The 20,714-nt window shown below is 42.5% G+C and overlaps 1 protein-coding gene across 1 annotated transcript in view; it reads right to left on the bottom strand.

Annotated features, from left to right (window-relative positions):
- The window catches only part of LOC135201854 (galectin-4-like), a 218,109-nt gene that overhangs the window by 144,337 nt on the left and 53,058 nt on the right, over positions 1-20,714 (bottom strand). Inside the window, 1 exon segment of the mRNA XM_064231146.1 lies at positions 16,132-16,342. Coding sequence (XP_064087216.1) covers positions 16,132-16,342 — 211 coding nt within the window.

Genomic DNA, 20,714 nt, shown 5'->3' with positions numbered 1-20,714 from the left:
GGCCGGTACTCCTCTGGTCCACGTCTTCTTCTTCCTTGCTGAAGGAGAGACGGGCCCCGTTCCCGAAGGAACAGGAGGACCAGCGGAAACCCCAACTGTCCCACCGGAGTGGCACAGACCCTTAGAGGGGGAGGAGGCTGCCTTCTTCTCCTCGGCTGTGGAGCCTTGGAAGTCGAAGGGGAAGAGGCGACTGCAGATGACGACGAAGAAGGCGACGATGACGACACCTTCCTCTTCTTCCTCCTCTTCTTCGTCAGCTTCCTCAGGACCACCGTCAGGTCCTCCATCCAGGACGGAGCTGGGGCAGTTGCCGAAGCAACAGGGCTCGGCTGCACCTGTCCGGAGGAACCTGGGGTGGGGGCAGGAACGACGGCGGCAGGGACTGGTACAGGAGCGGCAGGCAAAGGAACAGGCGACAGTGCAGGAGCCAGCAACATCCTAGGCACTGGTGGCAGATCTAGTGGCAAGCTCTTGGGACACTGAAAATCAGGGGCTGGGGCAAGAGCAGCAAAACCAGGCAGCGGGGTGACAGCCCTCCTCTGTAGACCCAACAGCAGAGCCTGCTCTGCAGCTGTCGGGGTCGCCATTGTAACGTGCTGCGTGTATACCAGGTGAGGAGGGGCAGCATACCCAGGTGTAGACACAGTACTGGTAGTTAGGGTCACAGATCCATGAGTTACCGGTCTGGAACCCCTCGCAAGATGACACAGCAGCCCCTGAACGCTCGGTGTTCCCTGGAGCCCCAGCGAGTACCAGACCTGGCCAAGATTGTCCCCCGCGGCAGGCTTACCTGAGGAAGGAACTGTCGGGTTAATGGGGGGGGGGGGTTCCCTCTCACCCGGGGGGGACAGGTCCCACCCCGAGCGAACGGAAGACCCCGAGTCCAACTGAACGTCGGGGTATCTCGCTCCCTCCTCTACGCTCGACTGATCGAGGGAAGAGAAGGAGCGAGATACGTCCCCCGAAGGGAAAGGAGCCATACGTGGGAGCTGTGACGGAGGGAGGAAAGAGGAAGACGTGTCTATGACCAAAGGAGTAACTGGAGAGCCCTCCAATGACTCCTTGGCCAGCTTACATGCCTTCTTCCTCCCCTCGTAACGCTCCCACTGAGCCTTCGACAAAATACAAATATCACATGGCTCGGTGCAAGAGCACTCACGCCCTCGACACCGAGCATATAAATCATAAGGATCAACCTCAAAAATGGATCTAAAAGCCCCACACTAACGCTCTCTTCTCCTTCTCTCCTCAACATATCAACGCTCCCTCATTCAGTCTCAAGTCAGCTGGGCATGACGTCACCGCTGCTACATATGATTTTATACATCTTTTATGCTAAATGTTATATTGAAAGCTAAATTTTATATTAAATGCTTTATACTTTTATTTACTTTGCGGAATATTAAACTATATATTGTAAATGAAAATTTTTTTAATACAGTTTAACTTGTAAGACCCAGTAGACTGTTGAATACAAGTATAAACTAGATAATCAGGCATTTCAAAGTACGAGCATTTGTTTGACAAATGATACAAAATTTTCTCAAAAAGTTTGTTCAAAAATAAAAAATTTTGACATAAGAAACATTCGACAAACAAGGTACCACTATATTTTATTATATTTTCATGACTAAATAAATTTATGATAAAAAAATGATTTTAGTAGAGGAGCATCCAATAGATCCCATGACCCATCTTCCAGGCTCAAGGTTTGAAGTTAATTTTAAGTTTAGAGGAAGGTTTTGGTCAAATTAAGTCAGGGTATACCTTGCAAAAGTGTAGGCTAACTTTTGGAGAGGCTTAAATCCAAGATGGCCACCTCCAGCTTATGTCGAACCTACAAAACTTCATATCTTACAATTTTTCACATACAATTGCATTCTTGGTATCTAATTATTAGTTTCTGACGTCAAGGATTTTTGTTATGTTCAAATTTAGTTTTCTCCAAAAATTTTTATGTTAGATGTAAAATACTTATAAAATATCTGTCACATTTTTCAATTGAAAATAATAATTGATTTGATATTATACATACAGTACGTATTTATTTGAAAGCTATGGCTGATACATAACAGCACAGTTTTATTGGTAATTTAAATTTCTCTAAAGAGCTCATTAAATTTCTTTTCATTTGTGATATCATAACTGCTACTGTGTAGTATATTTGAAGCTTTGGTCATGGAAGATTGGTCACACGACTTGTCGGAGGTCGTCTAGTAATATATAGTGTTCGCCCCGTCTTCGCGGGGGCCGTGTACCAGACAACACCATGAATGGTTAAAACCCATGAATAGTTAAAACCACCACTAAAAATGTTTATAACTGCCTATCTTGAAAGTTCAGATACCAAATCTATACCTTAAATAACATCCTACTTCAAATAGTATACCCAAAATTACTAACCTATTACTGTATCAATCTTTGAGGTTATATTTCTGGGCTCAGCTCGTGTCGCTGCGCGAAATATCCTTTAATCTATTATTTCTAGGGTAAATGTACTACACATACCAGAGAATAAATAAATAAAGAAAAAGGTCAGTATAACTGACTCGCTCACCCTCCAGGAGGGTGTCGGTATGACACTAGGCGAGTGAGACCACAACCACGAGCCAAATGCCAATAGAAAATCTCCACTACCAAATCCCTCCAAGAGGGGAGCCGACCCACAGGGTGAGCAGCTCGTACTACTACTACTCCATCCCATGCTGTCGACTGCTGCGCCCCTGGTGGCCATCCTTTTTCGTTAGCTCGCACGAGTCGCAAGTGCTAATTTTCTCTCTGTGTTTTTGTGCCCTTTCTTCGGTTTTTCGATAATGGAGCGTTCAGCTATTGCAGCAGCTAAGTTAAGTACTCAGTATTTACGGTTAATGCGTTTTTTCCGTCCCTGAGACAGTATTTGCCGTTTTTTAGGTATAAATACGTTTCTCGGGTCGGAAGCATGGCGGCATGGTCCTGCCTCGTGATGGGTTCGTTCTTGGTCTTCCATACCTGGAACATCCCCCCTTTCATTTACGCTCTATTTTGATTATCCGCGTTATTAAGGTCTACTCAGGTTGTCATGCATGCATGTTTATCACCTTATGTAGGCTTTTTCTATCCAGACCCTAGTCTGGGTTCTTTGTATCGGCCCCTGACTAGCTTTGAGTGGTAGACTTGCCTTCGGGTTAGTCGTACACTCCTGGATTTTTTCTCCTGCTTTTTTACTTCTTTCTTTCAATTTTATTTATTTGTGTATTTTGTTATTATTAGGTTAGTTTGGCGTCTGGCTTAGCCTAGGTCCGGCTCGCAGAGCCCTATTCTATCCGCTGATCAGTTCGGTTGCTTCCACATAGCTTCTCTCTGATCAGTTGGTTTTGCCCTATGGGCCTTTAGGCTACCGCTTTTCAGTTCAGGTTTTTTTTTTGCTTCCCGATAGCTTCTCTCTGATCAGTTGGTTGGCCTAGGTTGGGTTTTTTTGTACCGTATCCCAGTTATCGCCTCGTGGTCACTGTGTGATCACGGGTCGGCCAGACGCCTGCCCAGTCCCCTTTCCCCCTACCCCGCTCTCCCATAGAGTCGGGCGGGGGTGGGTCGGTCTGTCCTTGCTCGCCTCACTTACCCGAGCCTGCCTCCCCCTCTCCCCTCCACCGGAGGGGCTAGGGAGTCGGACAGACCCAGACTGGAGCCGACCTCTCCGCTTCTCGGTCCGGCCGGGTGGTACGTTGTGGGGGGGGCCCTGGCCTTCCCTCCCCCTCCGTTACTGCCTTGTCGCTCCGAGTTAGCTCGAGCATGTATGTCCTCTCGCCCTTCCCTCCTTACTAGAGCTCCTCCCTATCGGAGTTCTGGTATCCAGCGGAAGGAGATATTCCAACCATAGTTGGACAGGTGCATACAACAGGTCTCTACTAACCTTACCGTTAGCTGAGTTACTACACTCCGCTTCAACTGGACCTAGTCCGGTTCGCTTGTGCTTAGGTTTAAGTTATTTTTAAGTTTATCTTAATTATCTTAAACCAATCCCCCCCCCCCCCCCCCCTCCCTATATTGTACCGGATCTTTCCGGGATTATAGCCTATTCAGGCAATGCAGGGAGGGGTTATGCCCAAATTTTTTCCGAGCTCCGGCATGTAACGGAGTTCTTTTGCCTTTTAGTCTGTAAGTGTTATCCCTTTAAGATACTCATGTGTCTTCCCACTTACAGGCACCAACTGTGAGCATCCGGGATGTTCCGCTACACTTCAGGACCCCTGTGGACACGAAGTTTGCCGGTCCCATGCTCCATGCGCGACTCCGCACGGTGACATCCAGGTCTGGTACCATGAAACGTGTACCATATGTTACGATCTGGTGAGCCAGCTTTTGGAAGGCGTAAGTATTCCACCTCCAGTAGCTGCTTCGCTTCTTTTAGTACTTAAGTTTCCATCATTTATTAACTTAAGACATCTAGTTTAAGTTATACTCTAAGTTTTAGTTCTAAGTGATTCTTAAGTCTAAAATACGTCCTCTCTTACAGGCTCCGGCAGTAAGAGATACAGCACTGGCTACCCTGCGGGCCTGGGTCGGAGGTTTTGGCAAGAACGCCGCCAAGGGTCAGCCCTACATTCTTGAGAAGCGTCTGGCATTGCTCATCTTTCCCGGAGGCAGGGCGACGGGGTACGTCGACCCTGTAGATGCGGACCCGTCTATTGCCTTCATCCAACAACAGCTGGCGGCCTCTTTAACTGAACAAGACCAGGATATCTCCACGGATGTTGCTACCCTGGATATTAATGTTGAACCTATGGTAGGTATAGACGACCTGTTGGTCGAGGTAAGTAATGCAGGTACCCAAGGGTCTCCCTTGAGTATGACTATCTCTTCTACTCCTGCAACTTCTCCATCCTTCCAAGGCTTTACGGCTGATGAACTGTATACTCCTCCTGAGGCTTCGGTTAGACCTAAGATCAAGTCTAAAATAATGACCTTGACTAAGACGTCATCGTCTTCGAAGAAGACGTCCTCGTCTTCTTCCTCGCGTAAGTCTCCGGCTCGTAATCCCGGCCCAGACAGGTCTAAAGGCTCTAGCTCCGGCTCTAAGTCCTCGAAAAGTAAACCCAAGGAGAGATCTCGTACCCCGGCAGTTTCACCAGTTCCGCTACCTTTGGTTCCTATTCAGAGCCTACCCTCCACCTCCGCAGCAGCTCCGGCTTTGGACTCCAATGCTGGCCTGTTGCAACAGGTGGGCGATCTAGTGGGTACCCTTAAGAGTAGTATGGAACAAATGATATCTCGCCTATCGGACAGAATTACTTCTCAGGATTCTATTATAGCCGGTCTAAGAGAAGCCCCTCTAGCCTCTCCCTCAACCTCCAACACTAGTGGATCTCAGCTTCCCCCGTATGACTCGCTGCCCGCTTTCTCCATGAACAATCCTTGGAGAGTAGCGTCATATGCCCCCTTCCAGGATGGTCTTATCTCCATACCGGAGTTCGGAACTCGAAGAATAGAGGACTTCGAGTTCTACCCGGAAGGCCTACAGCCTCCTTTTATAGGCTACGCAAGGCTCACGCCTTCGGCTATGGTTCGGGACGATAGGGTACCTAAGGAGACAGTCCTCTATTCTAGAGACCAGGCTCAGCGAGAATGGCTCAGATGTTTAGAGGACATGGATTGTTCAAACACCAAAGTACAACCATTTAAAAGTCCCTTTACCATTTTCACAATGGATGAAAGTACCCCGCTCCCGTTCCTAACCAAGATAGCAAGGTCGACCATCTCAGCAGCTCAGAAGGGGGAACCCATGCCTCAGTTGAAAGAAGCAGATCCCACATCTCCATTGCTTCCTTCAATCGGAGAATTGTGGGAAGACTTGCCAAATACATTCTCAGCTGGCAAACTCAAACCTGACTGTGCTATGGAGCAGTTTGGCGAAAAGCTACCCAGGCTCCCAGATAGTCTTATTCAGGCTGAATTTGACTCAAAATCACGACTAGCCAGATCAATCAATTCGATGGCTATGTCTGAGGTAGCAACCATGGCTTATGGTTCAGAACCAATTTTTAAGCTTATGACCAAAGCCCTGACTCAAACGTGCAGTCAGATATGTTCGAGTTTGCCACTGCTAGAACGAATTGTAGAAGCATGTCCTGCTAGAGGCAACCATTCGTCACGAACCGAATAGTTACTCTCTTCCAACATCTGGGGCGCAGATCTCTTCCCAGAGGCCATGGTTAGGAAGTACAGGCAGAGCTACGAGGTTGAACCAGAGCCTTAAAAGACCGTTGGGGTCTTACGGCTAGGAGGAGGCAAGACCTGACACCTAAAGGTAAGACAAAGGAACCCAGACGTTTCCAACCTTACCAAAAGAAACAACCGCGCTTCCCCCAGCAAGTTCCAGCTGTGCCGTTAGTGCAGACAGCCCAACCCTCCACGTCTAAAGGTCAATCACAACCTATTTATGTGATATCCCCTCAGCCTCAACCCTCCACCTCATATGCCATCTCTCCAGCTTACAATCAAGCCTTCGAGAGTCAAGCCTTCTCAGGAAGTATGACCGCTCGGGCAAGGGAGGCAGAGGTAAGCGGTCCTTTCGTGGAAGAGGATCGGGAGACCCCTTCAATAGGGGAAAGCACTTCAGAGGAGGCCGAGGTGGTTACAAGAACCAATGAAGAACTTCATGGTAGGAGGGAGGCTGTTTCAACTTTCGCCACCGGTTGGAACTTCAGCCAGTGGGCGCAGAGCATAGTGTCAAAAGGGCATGGGTTGGAGCCTGGTTGACGAACCCACCTCCAGCCAGACCTTTCCGTCAACTTCCTTCCAAAGAATTGACAGAATACGCAGAGGACCTCCTTCAGAAAGGAGCTATAGCCAAAGTCAAGAGGTTAAAATTTCAAGGTCGCTTGTTCAGCGTGCCAAAGAAAGGCTCAAACAAAAGACGAGTAATCTTAGACTTGTCCCGCTTAAACTTAGCCATCCGCTGCGACAAGTTCAAGATGCTCACGATCTCACAGGTGCGGACCTTACTTCCCCGTGGGGCCGTCACCACCTCTATCGATCTTACAGACGCCTACTATCATATCCTATTGCAAGACACTTCCGTCCATATCTGGGATTCAAGATAGGAGCCAGACATTCTCCTTCAAGGTAGTTCCATTCGGGCTCACGTGGCACCCAGGGTGTTCACGAAGCTAGCGGAAGTAGTAGTACAACAGCTCAGAGCGCAAGGGATTATGGTAGTGGCGTATCTCGACGATTGGTTGATCTGGGCCCCATCAGTCGAAGAATGCAACAAGGCCACACTGAAAGTGATCTCCAGGTTCCTAGAATTATCTATGGATTCAAGATAAACAAATCCAAGTCGAGACTCACTCCAGAGTCAAACTTTCAGTGGCTAGGCATTCAATGGAATCTATCCTCACACACTCTGTCGATTCCATCTACCAAAAGGAAAGAAATAGCGAAGTCTGTCAAGCAATTTCTGAATCACAAACTGGCATCCAGGAGAGCTCAGGAAAGGATCCTCGGCTCTCTCCAGTTTTGCATCAGTAACGAACATCTTGATGAAAGCCAAATTAAAAGACCTAACCAGGATCTGGCGCTCACGAGCAAATGTCAGGTCCAGGGACAAGCTATCCTCAGTGCCTCTGATTCTAAAGAATCGACTTCGACCGTGGGCAAAAGTCAAGAATCTATCAGTTGTCGGTTACCACCCTTCAGTTCCCTCCACCAGGGATCACCATCCACACAGACGCGTCCTTAAGCGGCTGGGGAGGGTATCCCAAGTCAAAAAGGTTCAAGGGATTTGGTCACCTCAGTTCCGTCAGTTTCACATAAACGTACTGGAGGCAATGGCAGTATTCTTGACTCTGAAAAGATTACTCCCACCAAGGTACTCCCACATAAAGCTAGTCCTGGACAGCGCAGTGGTAGTACATTGCATAAACAGAGGAGGCTCCAAGTCACGTCATCATAAATCACGTCATGATAGCCATCTTCTCCCTGGCAGACAAATTCAGTTGGCATCTTTCCTCCACCCACATAGCTGGAGTCAGAAACGTCATAGCAGACGCCCTATCCCGATCAGTACCCCTAGAGGTCGAATGGTCACTAGACGACAGTTCGTTCCAATGGATCCTTCAAAAGGTCCCCAGGGGCTTTCAGGTGGACCTATTCGCATCCCAAGCGAACCACAAACTACCGTGTTATGTAGCCCCCAACCTGGACCCTCTGGCTTACGCCACGGACGCCCTAGCTCTAGACTGGAACAACTGGGGGAAGATTTACGTCTTCCCTCCAGTGAATCTCCTTATGAAAGTATTGGACAAACTCAGGACATTCAAGGGTCAAGTGGCTCTAGTAGCCCCAGACTGGCCGAAGAGCAATTGGTACCCCCTGATTCTGGAACTGGGCCTTCGTCCCCTTCGAATCCCCAGTCCCAAGCTCTCCCAGTCAGTACAAACGAAGACTGTGTTCGCTTCCTCAGGGATTCTCAAAACCCTAACTTTATGGATTTCATGAAGTTTGCGGCAAAAAGAGATGCGAATATTGACCTCAGAATATTCTCTTCTTGGAATCCGATAAAAGGGATTCAACTTTGAGGCAGTATGATGCTGCTGTCAAAAAGTTAGCAAACCTTCCTGAGAGAGTCAGATATCAGAATCATGACAGTTAATTCAGCTATATCCTTCTTCAGATCCTTATTTGAAAAAGGTTTAGCAGCTAGCACGATTACGACAAACAAGTCAGCCTTGAAAAAGATATTTCAATTTGGATTTAACATAGACTTGACGGATACCTACTTCTCGTCTATTCCTAAGGCATGTGCTAGACTTAGGCCTTCTGTGAGGCCTACGTCGTTTCATGGTTCTTAAACGATGTTCTTAAAACTGGCTTCCGAAACCGATAATGACACATGCTCGTTTATGATGCTCCTAAGGAAAACCCTATTTTTATTAAGCCTGGCTTCAGGAGCAAGAATTTCAGAACTGTCGGCTTTGTCCAGAGATCCGGATCATATTCAATTCCTTCCCACAGGGGAAGTCCTACTTTCTCCGGAACGTAGCTTTTTGGCAAAAAATGAAGATCCTTTGATGAGGTGGGAACCTTGGAAAGTTTTACCTCTTCCACAAGATGTATCCCTTTGTCCAGTTTCAGCCTTACGAGCCTTTCTATCCAGGACCTCCTCATCCTCATCGTGGGGCCCCCTCTTTAAGAGGGAAAAAAGGTGGAACTTTATCCATTAAAGGCATCAGGCAACAAATCCTGTACTTTATCAAACAAGCCATCCTGACTCTTTCCCAAAAGCACATGATGTCAGGGCAGTAGCCACCTCAATTAATTATTTCCAACACATGAACTTTGATGAGTTGATACCGGATGAAATCGCCGACAGTGTTCAAACGCCATTACCTTAAGTCCTTGGAAGCTCTGAAATTTTCAGCAGTAGCAGCGGGAAACATAGTTTTCCTGACTCTAGTTAATTTGTAGTAGAAGATTCAGTCCTGCTTTCTACCTGCCTCACCCAACAGTTCGTCTATTCCTACAGTGTTCATTTACAATCACCTTGTGCCTTAGCTGCTTTTTAATAAGGTAGTGAGTGCCCCTTATTTTTGTGCTATGGACACTCACAGATGATTATGCATATTTGATCTCATGGATGTTACCCCCTATTTTTATGCTAGGGGATACATACTCATTTATAATGGTTACGGGTTTTGTATATTAAGTCATATACATTCCTTATATATTATCATTGTTGATTAATTTGATTGTTTGAATTGCTATTATATTTTGATACATGCCTTTACACAGATACCATTCTGTTACATGTAAGCCAATTTACCTCTGTACATATGTAAATTACCTTATGTTAAGAAACATGTTTAGAATTAAGGGTAATTTAAGCATATTGTACTTTGTATCACTGTGTATTTGTATCGTTTTTTAGCATTATTATTCTATTTTTACTTTATTTTATTTTATTTGAGACCTATGATTATTTATTGCTTTTGTTTACAATCTTGTGCTATTTCTCTGGTACGATTTCGCGCAGCGACACGAGCTGAGCCCAGAAAAGGGATTTTGACGTAAGGAAAAATCTATTTCTGGGCGATTGGCTCGTGTCGCCAGCGAAATCCCACCCTACCCATCCCTTCGCCAAGATTGTCTGCTAACTTCAGGATGGCCACCAGGGGCGCAGCAGTCGACAGCATGGGATGGAGTAGTAGTAGTACGAGCTGCTCACCCTGTGGGTCGGCTCCCCTCTTGGAGGGATTTGGTAGTGGGAGATTTCTATTGGCATTTGGCTCGTGGTTGTGGTCTCACTCGCCTAGTGTTCATACCGACACCCTCCTGGAGGGTGAGCGAGTCAGTTATACTGACCTTTTTCTTTATTTTATTTATTCTCTGGTATGTGTTAGTACATTTACCCTAGAAATAATAGATTAAAGGATATTTCGCTGGCGACACGAGCCAATCGCCAGAAATAGATTTTTCCTTACGTCAAAATCCCTTTATTAATATAATTTCAAAGTCATCTTAAACATTTTACCATTAAAAATATATACCTACAGCCAATAACAGATAGAGAGAGAGAGAGAGAGAGAGAGACCTTACCTTACAGACCTTACAGTTCGTTCAGGTTGCCGCAGGTCCCTCAGTGTGAGGCACCTCTAATGTCTACCAGAGAGTTGTTAGTACATCTTCCGGTATATTTTGCATCTTCCAATCTTGGATGGTCTGGGATGCAGTTTAGATATTTGTCGAGCTTATTCTTAAACACATCTACGCTCACTCCTGATATATTCCTCAGATGAGCTGGCAACGCATTGAATAGACGCTGCATTATCGATGCTGGTGCGTAGTGGATTAATGTCCTGTGTGCTTTCCTTATTTTTCCCGGTATAGTTTTGGGCACTATTAATCTACCTCTGCTTGCTCTTTCTGATATTTTTAGTTCCATGATGTTTTCTGTTATTCCTTCTATCTGTTTCCATGCCTGAATTGTCAGTGTTAATTCTTCTCTTCTCCTTTCTAGACTATATAATTTTAAGGATTGTAGTCTTTCCCAGTAGTCAAGGTCCTTAACTTCTTCTATTCTAGCTGTAAAGGACCTTTGTACACTCTCTATTTGTGCAATATCCTTTTGATAGTGTGGGTACCATATCATATTGCAATATTCAAGTGGACTACGAACATATGTTTTATAAAGCATAATCATGTGTTCAGTCTTTTCTTGTTTTGAAGTGCCATAACAAACATTCCCATTTTTGCTTTACATTTTGCCAAAAGAATTGCTATTTGATCATTGCATAACATGTTCCTATTCATCATCACACCAAGGTCTTTAACTGCTTCCTTATTTGTGATTGTCTCATTATTAGGTCCCCTATATGCATATAACTTTCCTTCTCTGTCTCCATAATTTATTGATTCAAATTTATCAGAGTTAAATACCATCCTATTTACCTCTGCCCAATCATATACGGTACTTTGTTAAGGTCTCTTTGTAGAGCGTTCCTATCTTCATCACAAGTAATTTCTCTACTTATTCTTGTGTATTCAGCGAAACTACTCACTACCGAATCCTTAACATTACTGTCTATGTCTTCAATCATAATAGCAAACAGTATTGCAGCTAACACCGTACCTTGTGGCACACCGATATTACCTTGGTTTCATCTGATTTCTCAATCGTTTGCAATAACTATCTGTTTTCTGTTGTGTAAAAATTCTTTTAACCATCTTCCTACTTTATCCACGATATTGTGTTTTCTAATTTTCTTCGCTAATATATTATGGTCTACTTTGTCAAAAGCTTTTTGCAAAGTCTAGATAAACCACATCTGTTTCATTTCCGCTTTTCATATTTTTCAATATGTTCTCAAGGTGGACTAACAGTTGGGTTTGTGTACTTTTTTCCAGGGTACGAAACCGTGTTGTCCTATATTAAACAAAAAAAATTTTTTTTTATTAAATGTTTCATAATATTTTTCTTCATTACCCTTTCATACACTTTCATAATATGTGATGTTAGACCTCACAGGGCCTATAATTTACTTGATCCACTTTGAAAGTAGGGTGATATATGCTAATTTGTGCTCATCATAAATCTTGCCTGTATCTACACTTTGTCTTAATAATATTGCAAGTGGCTTTGCATAGAAAATGAACTACTTTCTTTAACAAATAGCAGGAACTCCAGAGAGAGAGAGGAGAGAGAGAGAGGAGAGAGAAGAGAAGGCGAGAGCGAGAGAGAGAAGAGAGAGAGAGAGCTGAGAAGAGGAGAGAGAGAGAGAGAGAGACTAGCATAGCACTTTCTGTAAAATACTTTCACATATGATTTTGTAAGTTACAGTTGTTATTATTATTATTATTTATTTTTTTTTTTTTTTTTTTGCTCTATCACAGTCCTATAATTCGACTGGGTGGTATTTATAGTGTGGGGTTCTGGGTTGCATCCTGCCTCCTTAGGAGTCCATCACTTTCCTTACTATGTGCGCCATTTCTAGGATCACACTCTTCTGCATGACTCCTGGAGCTACTTCAGCCACTAGTTTTCCCAGATTCCTTTTCAGGGATCTTAGGATCGTGCCTAGTGTTCCTATGATTATGGATGCAATTTCTACTGGCATATCCCATATCCTTCTTATTTCTATTTTCAGGTCTTGATACCTATTCATTTGTTCCCTTTCTTTCTCTTCAACTCTGGTGTTCCAAGGAATTGCAACATCTCTGATACCATAGTCCCAGAGGATCTTTGCCTGAATGTTTTCTATCACTCCTTCATGTTGATGTTCGTACCACTTATTACTGCAAGGTAGCTAGTGTTTCTTGCACAGGCTCCAGTGGAGGGCTTTTGCTACTGAATCATGCCTCTTTTTGTACTGGTCCTGGGCAAGTGCCGGACATTCGCTTGCTATGTGGTTTATGGTTTAATATTTCATATTGCACTTCCTACATATGGGAGAGATGTTATTTTCATCTGTCGTTCTTTGGACATATCTGGTTCTTAGGGGCTGATCTTGTGCCACTGTTATCATTCCTTCAGTTTCCTTCTTGAGCTCTCCCCTCAGTAGCCATTGCCACGTGTCATCGTTGGCTAGTTTTTTAGTCTGTCTCATGTATTTTCCGTGCATTGGTTTGTTGTGCCATTCCTCTGTTCTGCTTGTCTTTCTCCTGTCTCTGTATATTTCTGGGGCTTCATCTATTTTTATCAGTCCTCCTTCCCATGTACTCTTGAGCCACTCGTCTTCACTGGTCTTCATATATTTCCTCAGTGCTCTGTTCTTGATGTTGACGCAGTCCTCTATGCTTAGTAGTCCTCTCCCTCCTTCCTTTTGTGTTATGTATAGTCTGTCCGTATTTGCTCTTGGGTGTAGTGCTTTGTGTATTGTCGAATGTTTCCTAGTTTTCTGGTCTATGCTGTGAAGTTCTGCCTTCGTCCATTCCACTATTCCTGCACTGTATCTGATTACTGGCACTGCCCAAGTGTTTATGGCTTTTATCATATTTCCGGCGTTGAGTTTTGACTTGAGTATCGCATTGAGTCTCTGCACATATTCTTTCCTGATTGTGTCCTTCATCTCTTGATTTTTATATCCCCTCCTTCCATTATTCCCAGGTATTTGTATCCTGTCTCATCTATGTACTTGATGGTGTTCCCATCTGGTAGCTTTATCCCTTCAGTCCTTGTTACTTTGCCCTTTTGTATGTTGACTAAGACACATTTTTCTATTCCAAACTCCATCCTAATGTCCCCAGATACAAACCTTACAGTCTGGATTAGGGTATCTATTTCCTTGACTCTCTTACCCTACAGCTTGATGTCGTTCATGAACATCAGATGGTTAATTCTGTTGCCTCTTTTCTCGAGTTGGTACCCAGCATCCATCTTCTGCAGTACTTTTGTCATGGGAATCATGGCTACTATGAAGAGTAGTGGGGACAGTGAGGCGCCCTGGAAGATCCCTCTCCTGATATTAACCTCAGCTAGTCTTATTCCAGAGCTTGTAAGTATTGTATTCCAGTTGCGCATTGTATATTTTCAGGCATTCTATTAGCCATGTGTGTGGTACCATGTCGAGGGCTTTCCTATAGTCTATCCATGCCATGCTTAGGTTGGTTTTCCTTCTCTTACTGTTCTTCATTACCATTTTGTCTATCAGGAGCTGGTCTTTTGTGCCCCTACACTTCCTTCTGCAGCCTTTCTGTTGGTGGGGGATGGTGTTTGTATCCTCTAGGTAGTTGTATAGCCTCTCACTGATGATACCTGTTAGTGACTTCCACATTATTGGTAGGCAGGTGATAGGCCTGTAGTTACTGGCTATATTTCCCTTACTCTTCTTTCTGGACTAAGCATGTTCTTCCTGTGGTCTTCCATTTGGGGGCATGGTGATTTGTGATAAAGCAATTTGGCTTGGAGGTTTGTTCTGGGCTTTCTATTCTTGGGTGTAGGGCCTTGAAGTTTTTGAGCCAGTATCGATGGACTTCCATCAGGACCTGGGGTTTCTTTCCAGTTGGGCATTTTCTTTAGCTGGTGTCTGGACTGTGTGTCGTGATGTGCAGTGAATCTTTGTTTTATTCCTCCCTGTTTCTTCAAGCCTTACTTCCTGGAGCCATGTTGCATTTTTGTTGTTGTTGTGAGTACCGGACTGCTCCAATAATGTTTTTCCCAGTCTCTTACTTGATTCGGCTTCAGGAATTATTATCAATATAATAATTATTATTATTATTATTATTATTATTATTATTATTATTACTACTACTATTATTATTATTATTATGATGATGATGATGATGATGATGATGATGATGATGATGATGATGATTATTATTAGTATTATTTATTATTATTATTATTATTACATATTATTATTATTATAATTTGAAAATATTAATAAACTATATACATACACGTACCATAAAAATCTCTCATCTCGGTATTTTAAAAAAGAAAAGAAAGAAAGGAACGAGAGAGAGGAGATGACGAGAGAGAGAGGAGAGAGAGAGCAGTAAGAGAGAGAGAGACGAGAGGAGAAACACTCCCTCCCCTCCTGTCACATTACTTGATATATTTAACAGCTGTTGGACCTGAGCTTGGACCTGGAGTTCGAAAGAAAGATGCATGAAGAATGGGATTTCCTTCATTCTTACATAATTTTTTAAGTTTATAAACTAAAATCTTACTTATTCACTGTAGTATTTTCTTTAATGAATTGATTGCTCTTTACATTAATATTATTTGAAAATTATTAAATCATTTATTTATCATACAAAAAACATACATCTCTGTGAGAGAGAGAGAGAGAGAGAGAGAGAGAGAGAGAGAGAGAGAGAGAGAGAGAGAGAGAGAGATAATTAATATTGTTATTATGTGATATAATTTAATCTTATTAAACTTACTAACACAGTATTGATCAATATTAATATTTTAAAATTAGTAAATCATTTTTGTATAATAAAAACGTATTTAGGCATAAAATAACATCAAAATACACTAATTAGTGATTATTTATCATCGGAAAACCCCGCAAATACATAGACGAATTCCCCGCAAATTATGGGTAGGTATGGTCCCGAGATAAATCCGCGAATCCGTGAGTCCGCGCATCCGGAGAACACGAATACTGGAGGCCCTCTGTACACACCACTTGAAACTGAACACCTTTTTAGGTCTGTTAAGCTATTAACAATAATTGATATTATTAATCAATATATGTTACTTTCATATACTTCTATGATACAATATTGTATGGTGCACTACATGTAAATGTAATCTACCTAAACAATTTTACTTACAGATGATGGCTTTAGCAGAGAAGCAAAAAAGAGGTGATATATTATTAAAGAGTGCATGGCACCAAAGGAATCCAATACAGCTGCAAGGAAAACAAGCTATATTCATCCAGTCCAATGAGTGCACAGGGAGAGACTGTGAAGCATGCATGTCTTTGCTGCTCAACAGGTGAAGAAATTTGGATAGCATCAGTTAACTCCCTGTTACCAAGTTCAACAACCATTCTGGCTTGCACTGAAATACACTCCTAATATAAAGGTTAAAACTATATCCCCATAGGCACAAGAACATTTACAAAGGTTAAAACTATATCCCCAAAGGCACAAGAACATTTACAACATACAGTGTTACACAATATATAAGAAAAACATACGTACTTTAAACTGCATGGAATCACACAGTATTGTCACATCAAAATTCTGTCCTCTTGCTAAAGCAATGCTGTTTGTTGCTTCTTCCTGACCCCACCCTGCAGCTCGTGTAAACGCATTCCTACCAATAATGCCCTCTGCAACACGACCATACATACAAAGACCTATCTCATCGGTTGGGTCTCCAGTTGGACCAGATTGAAACTTCAGTACAAAGCTGAAAATAAAATTATTAAGTTCCATAAGTTACTAATGCTAAGATTATAACTTACGTGTAAAATGTATACATTTGATAAAGTCTACATCAAATTATCTTTGAGAAGAAACATTCTCCAGTAATTACAATTAAAAACATTCATTATTTAAAATCATCTTACTTAATGGCTGAGATTTTCAACCAAGATGAAATAGCATGCTGTACAATGTGTGCAACTACCTTATAGTACATACCAAAAATAACAATCAAGATTTGCCAAGTACTCTAAAGGAATACTGATCAGGTCCTTTTGAGATGATTTTATCATACCTGCACCACACAACTAAACTACAATCTCAGTATTAAAGTTTAAAGCACATCAACTGACATCCTTACACACAAACCACATGTAATGATGATGACATGTTCCAAGAACAATCAAAGTATAAACATGTAACAATCCCACTGCACTACGTACAACTTGTATTAAAAAGTATAGTTGAGAAATACAAAATGATGGCCATGATAACTCTGATAAAAAAAAAAACATTGTACGTGTATAGACCCTTCATGCTTCATTTCATTAATTAATAATGAACTGTTTAGACTATCAGACAAGATTATCAACACAGAAGACAGAAAAAAATAATGAAAACCTAAATGATTATAAAAGGAGAAAGTCAAGTGAAACAAATACGTATCTACAATAATATTAAATAAAATACAACACTAACATATACAACAAAATTACCATGTGAACTTTTTACATAACAGAAATAAAGGAAACATGCATACAGAGACCAGAGGGAATGTTCAAAATCTGACTTTTATAACTGTCAACTCAAGTGAATATCTGACTTGAATGTGCTTGAAATAAAATCATGTTTAGACAATGCACAAATATGACTCTATATGCTATTCAATCACAAACCTCATCCACTGAAATGCTTGCAGGAAAAGCAACAGAACATTATTAACATAAGCTTAAGAGACCATATATCAGGACATGCACAAAAGGTGTGGCTAGAGAGTGTTAAAAGATTCATGGCTGAGTGTACAGGGAAGATCATAGAACAAATGATGACGTTCTGGAGAGTTGTGGTGTCCAGCAGCAAGAAAATGGATTGAGATCTAAAATTGTGAGATGATTTGGATGCACGGTGAGAGAGGATGAAGATCCTCAAGTAGAAAAGTACAGTATGTAGTAGATATAGTAGAAGGAAGTCCAGTGGGAAGGTCCAGAAATCGTGGAGGGCACAACTGAAGACCTGGACCATATGGGAATTCAGACAGAAAGTGAACAAGACAGGAGAGAGGAAATAGAATATCTTCAATCTGCCACAAAAATTATTTGAAAAAATTTACAAATCCTGATAATTAAAAAAATTTCTTATCTAAAAAAGATTTATATTAGTAGTATAGTCATGGTACTCTGGAGCCACCTCACATGGCTTATAATGCACAGCAATTCCATTATAAAGTAATTAATAGCATATCTTAACCAGTATATTTTAATTATCATTCAATTCAAAATAATAATTTACTGTTCTCACCATTACAAGCTACATCTGCAAAATGGAATTTTAATAATAAAATTAATATATTAATAATGCTTACCAGTATAATTTATCTAGCCCAAAATTCGCAAAACCGTGCCAAAATTTAACAACATTGGCAACCCTGTTACCTCCTATTTTGTCTGGCAGTTGGCAACACTGTCATTTGACAGTTATAAAACCTTCCTTTGAAAATCAGTTGTGTTAGACAGATCGTGGGGTAGGATGGGTGGGACTAGATAAATATACAGGTAAGTATTATTAATACTAATTTTATTATAAAAATTTCATATTAATACACATTACTTTAATATAATTTATCTAGTCCGATTAACCAAATTGAAAAGGAGGAGGGAATCTGATTAAATTTCCCTTTCAGACAGAATAGGAGGAATCAATATTATCCAATTAATGAAATATAAAGTAAAAAAATTAATTCAAGGGACATAAAACAGCAAAGAAATATAAATTCTTATGCCGAGTTAATAACTCAACCCAAAGTCTAAGATACTCATAACTCTAAGTCTCCTACCGTAATGCCGACGAACTCCAGTAGTAAAGGACAAAGATTGGGTGCATAGCCAGTCTATCTGTACAAAAGTCAGGTGAATAACCAGGTGACAAGTCAGATGACATCGGGGACAGAAAAAAGTGAATCCCGATGACTTCAACAAGCACTAAAACCACCGGGCGACACCTGCTCTCTCACGAATGTCTGGCGCCAAGAGAGAGGAGCATGGGGAAATTGACGAATCTGTCCCAAAGGATGAGTGCCTGGACTGTCTGAGCGATTTAATGCTAACAAAACATTGGGGGCGTATCAATGCAACCCAACATCGCCAGCAGTGATATCGTCTCATGAGTGACTCCTGACTCAAGCTTTTCTGGCACCAAGAGAAGGAAGCGCAGAGCGAAAGGCAACTCAGTCCCAGAGGATGAGTGCCTGACAGTCTAAACTGGTCTCATGTTAAGCAATCACCGGCGGGTGTAACAACACAACCAATGTCATCAACAAGAACCCCGTGCTACTGAATGTCACCTGATCTTGCGTGAGTGTCTGACTCCAAGAAAAAAGTTGAGACAAAAAGTAGATGGTGAACGAGTCGCCAAATGACAGAAGACAATCCATCGACTAATTCCACATCCAGACAGACAATGGGAGAAGCATGAGTCGTCAGGACAGGCAAACCAGCAACTAGTCCCAAGTCAGAATCGACTTTGGGAGCAGCAAAGTCACCAGTGCTGAAGCCCAGGCGACTAGTCCAATGTCAAGACTGACAATGGAAGCGGTGTGAATTGTCAAAGCAGCCAGTCCTTATGTCATCAACACCAAACGTAAAATAGGAAGACTACCTAATTCTCATGACTGACAACCTGTCCTGCCGTCACCAACAGGCCCAAAGAACAAAGGTCGCCTAGAACTAGAGATATATCCCTCAAATAAAAAGATGCAAAAACAGAATTAGAATGCCAAGTCACCACCTCAAGCACCTTGGCGACAGACACATTCTTCATAAAAGCTACTGATGTAGCAACTGCTCTAATATATACTGTGCTCTCGGCATCTGGCCTTCACGGTTAACTCAACCACCAGTTTTAAAAATAAAATCTCTGAGGAAAAAGGATAAATCATTCTCTGACATAGGTCTCTTGACATTTTGGGGTGAAACAAACAGATGAAGGGGGCGACCCTGAATGTTCTTTGTGCAACGTAAATAGCATGAGAGAGCCCTAACAAGGCAAAGAACTAATTCCTCATTAAAATTACATACCAACAAAGTCGACTAGTGACTTAGAATGAAAGACCTGGGAATGGGATTATCTTTATGACAAATTCAGGAAGGTATGACAAAATCATGTCTTGTCCAAATCTGGCGACAAGAAAAGGGAGTGCTTGCAGTTCACCCACCCTCTTGGCTGTCACCAGAGAGACAAGGAAAAGTGTCTTTGAAGAGAGGTCTTGAAAATTGGCCGTATTCAAAGTTTCAAATGGAGGGGACCTTGAGGCTTGAAGGACTTTATTAATGTCCCATGTTGGAGGAGACAACCATGGCCTCTGTCGAGATAAGGAAAAAGATCGAATTAAATCTCAAAGGACATCAGAAGAAATTTCAGGGAGCCATGCCTTAAATACATATACTTAAAAGCATCAACCTGTAACCCTTAATGCATGAAGACGACAGGCCCCTGTCATAATGTAAATGAACTAAAAACTCCTCTATTTTTGGCAAGGAAGGTCGAGACCTACAATAACGGTGAAAACCAACCATTTTGGTTGATAAATTACTCTAGCTGATTGCCATCTGGCAAGAGCCAACTGTCAAGCCACTCTGGAGGAGAACCCTTCCTACCTGGAGAATCTCCTGACAGTCTCCAGGCATGAAGATGAAGCATGTGGAGCCTGTGATGGAAACGATGAAAATGAGATTGTTTGAGATCTAGTCTCTCTGGCAGATGAAGGGGCTCACCTAGTGCTTCCAGTAGGTCAGGAAACCACTCCTTCTGCGGCCAGAAGGGAGCGATCAAGGTGAGATCTAGGCGCTTGGTTGCTCTAACTTTATTGAGGACTGGCCTCACCAGAGCAAACAAAGGAAAAGCATATGCTTGAAGGCCCCTCCCAGTCCTGTAATAGAGCATCGGTCCCAGCACTCTGAGGAGTCTGGTAAGGGGCGAATAAAATCTGGCACCGAAAATTCCTCTAGTTCGGATGAGAACATGGTTGGAGAATCGTCCACCACTACTAAACCCTCTCAGAGTTCCATCCCATTCCTGACGGGAGCTTGAAAGACAGACCTGTACTCGAGGTTGAAGTAGCTGTCGGATTTACCTGAAACTGA

This window comes from Macrobrachium nipponense, chromosome 28 (genome assembly GCF_015104395.2).
Source record: "Macrobrachium nipponense isolate FS-2020 chromosome 28, ASM1510439v2, whole genome shotgun sequence".
Taxonomy (NCBI): domain Eukaryota; kingdom Metazoa; phylum Arthropoda; class Malacostraca; order Decapoda; family Palaemonidae; genus Macrobrachium; species Macrobrachium nipponense.
The sequence above is the reverse complement of the archived record's forward strand: the minus strand, read 5'-3'. Positions and strand labels throughout refer to the sequence as shown.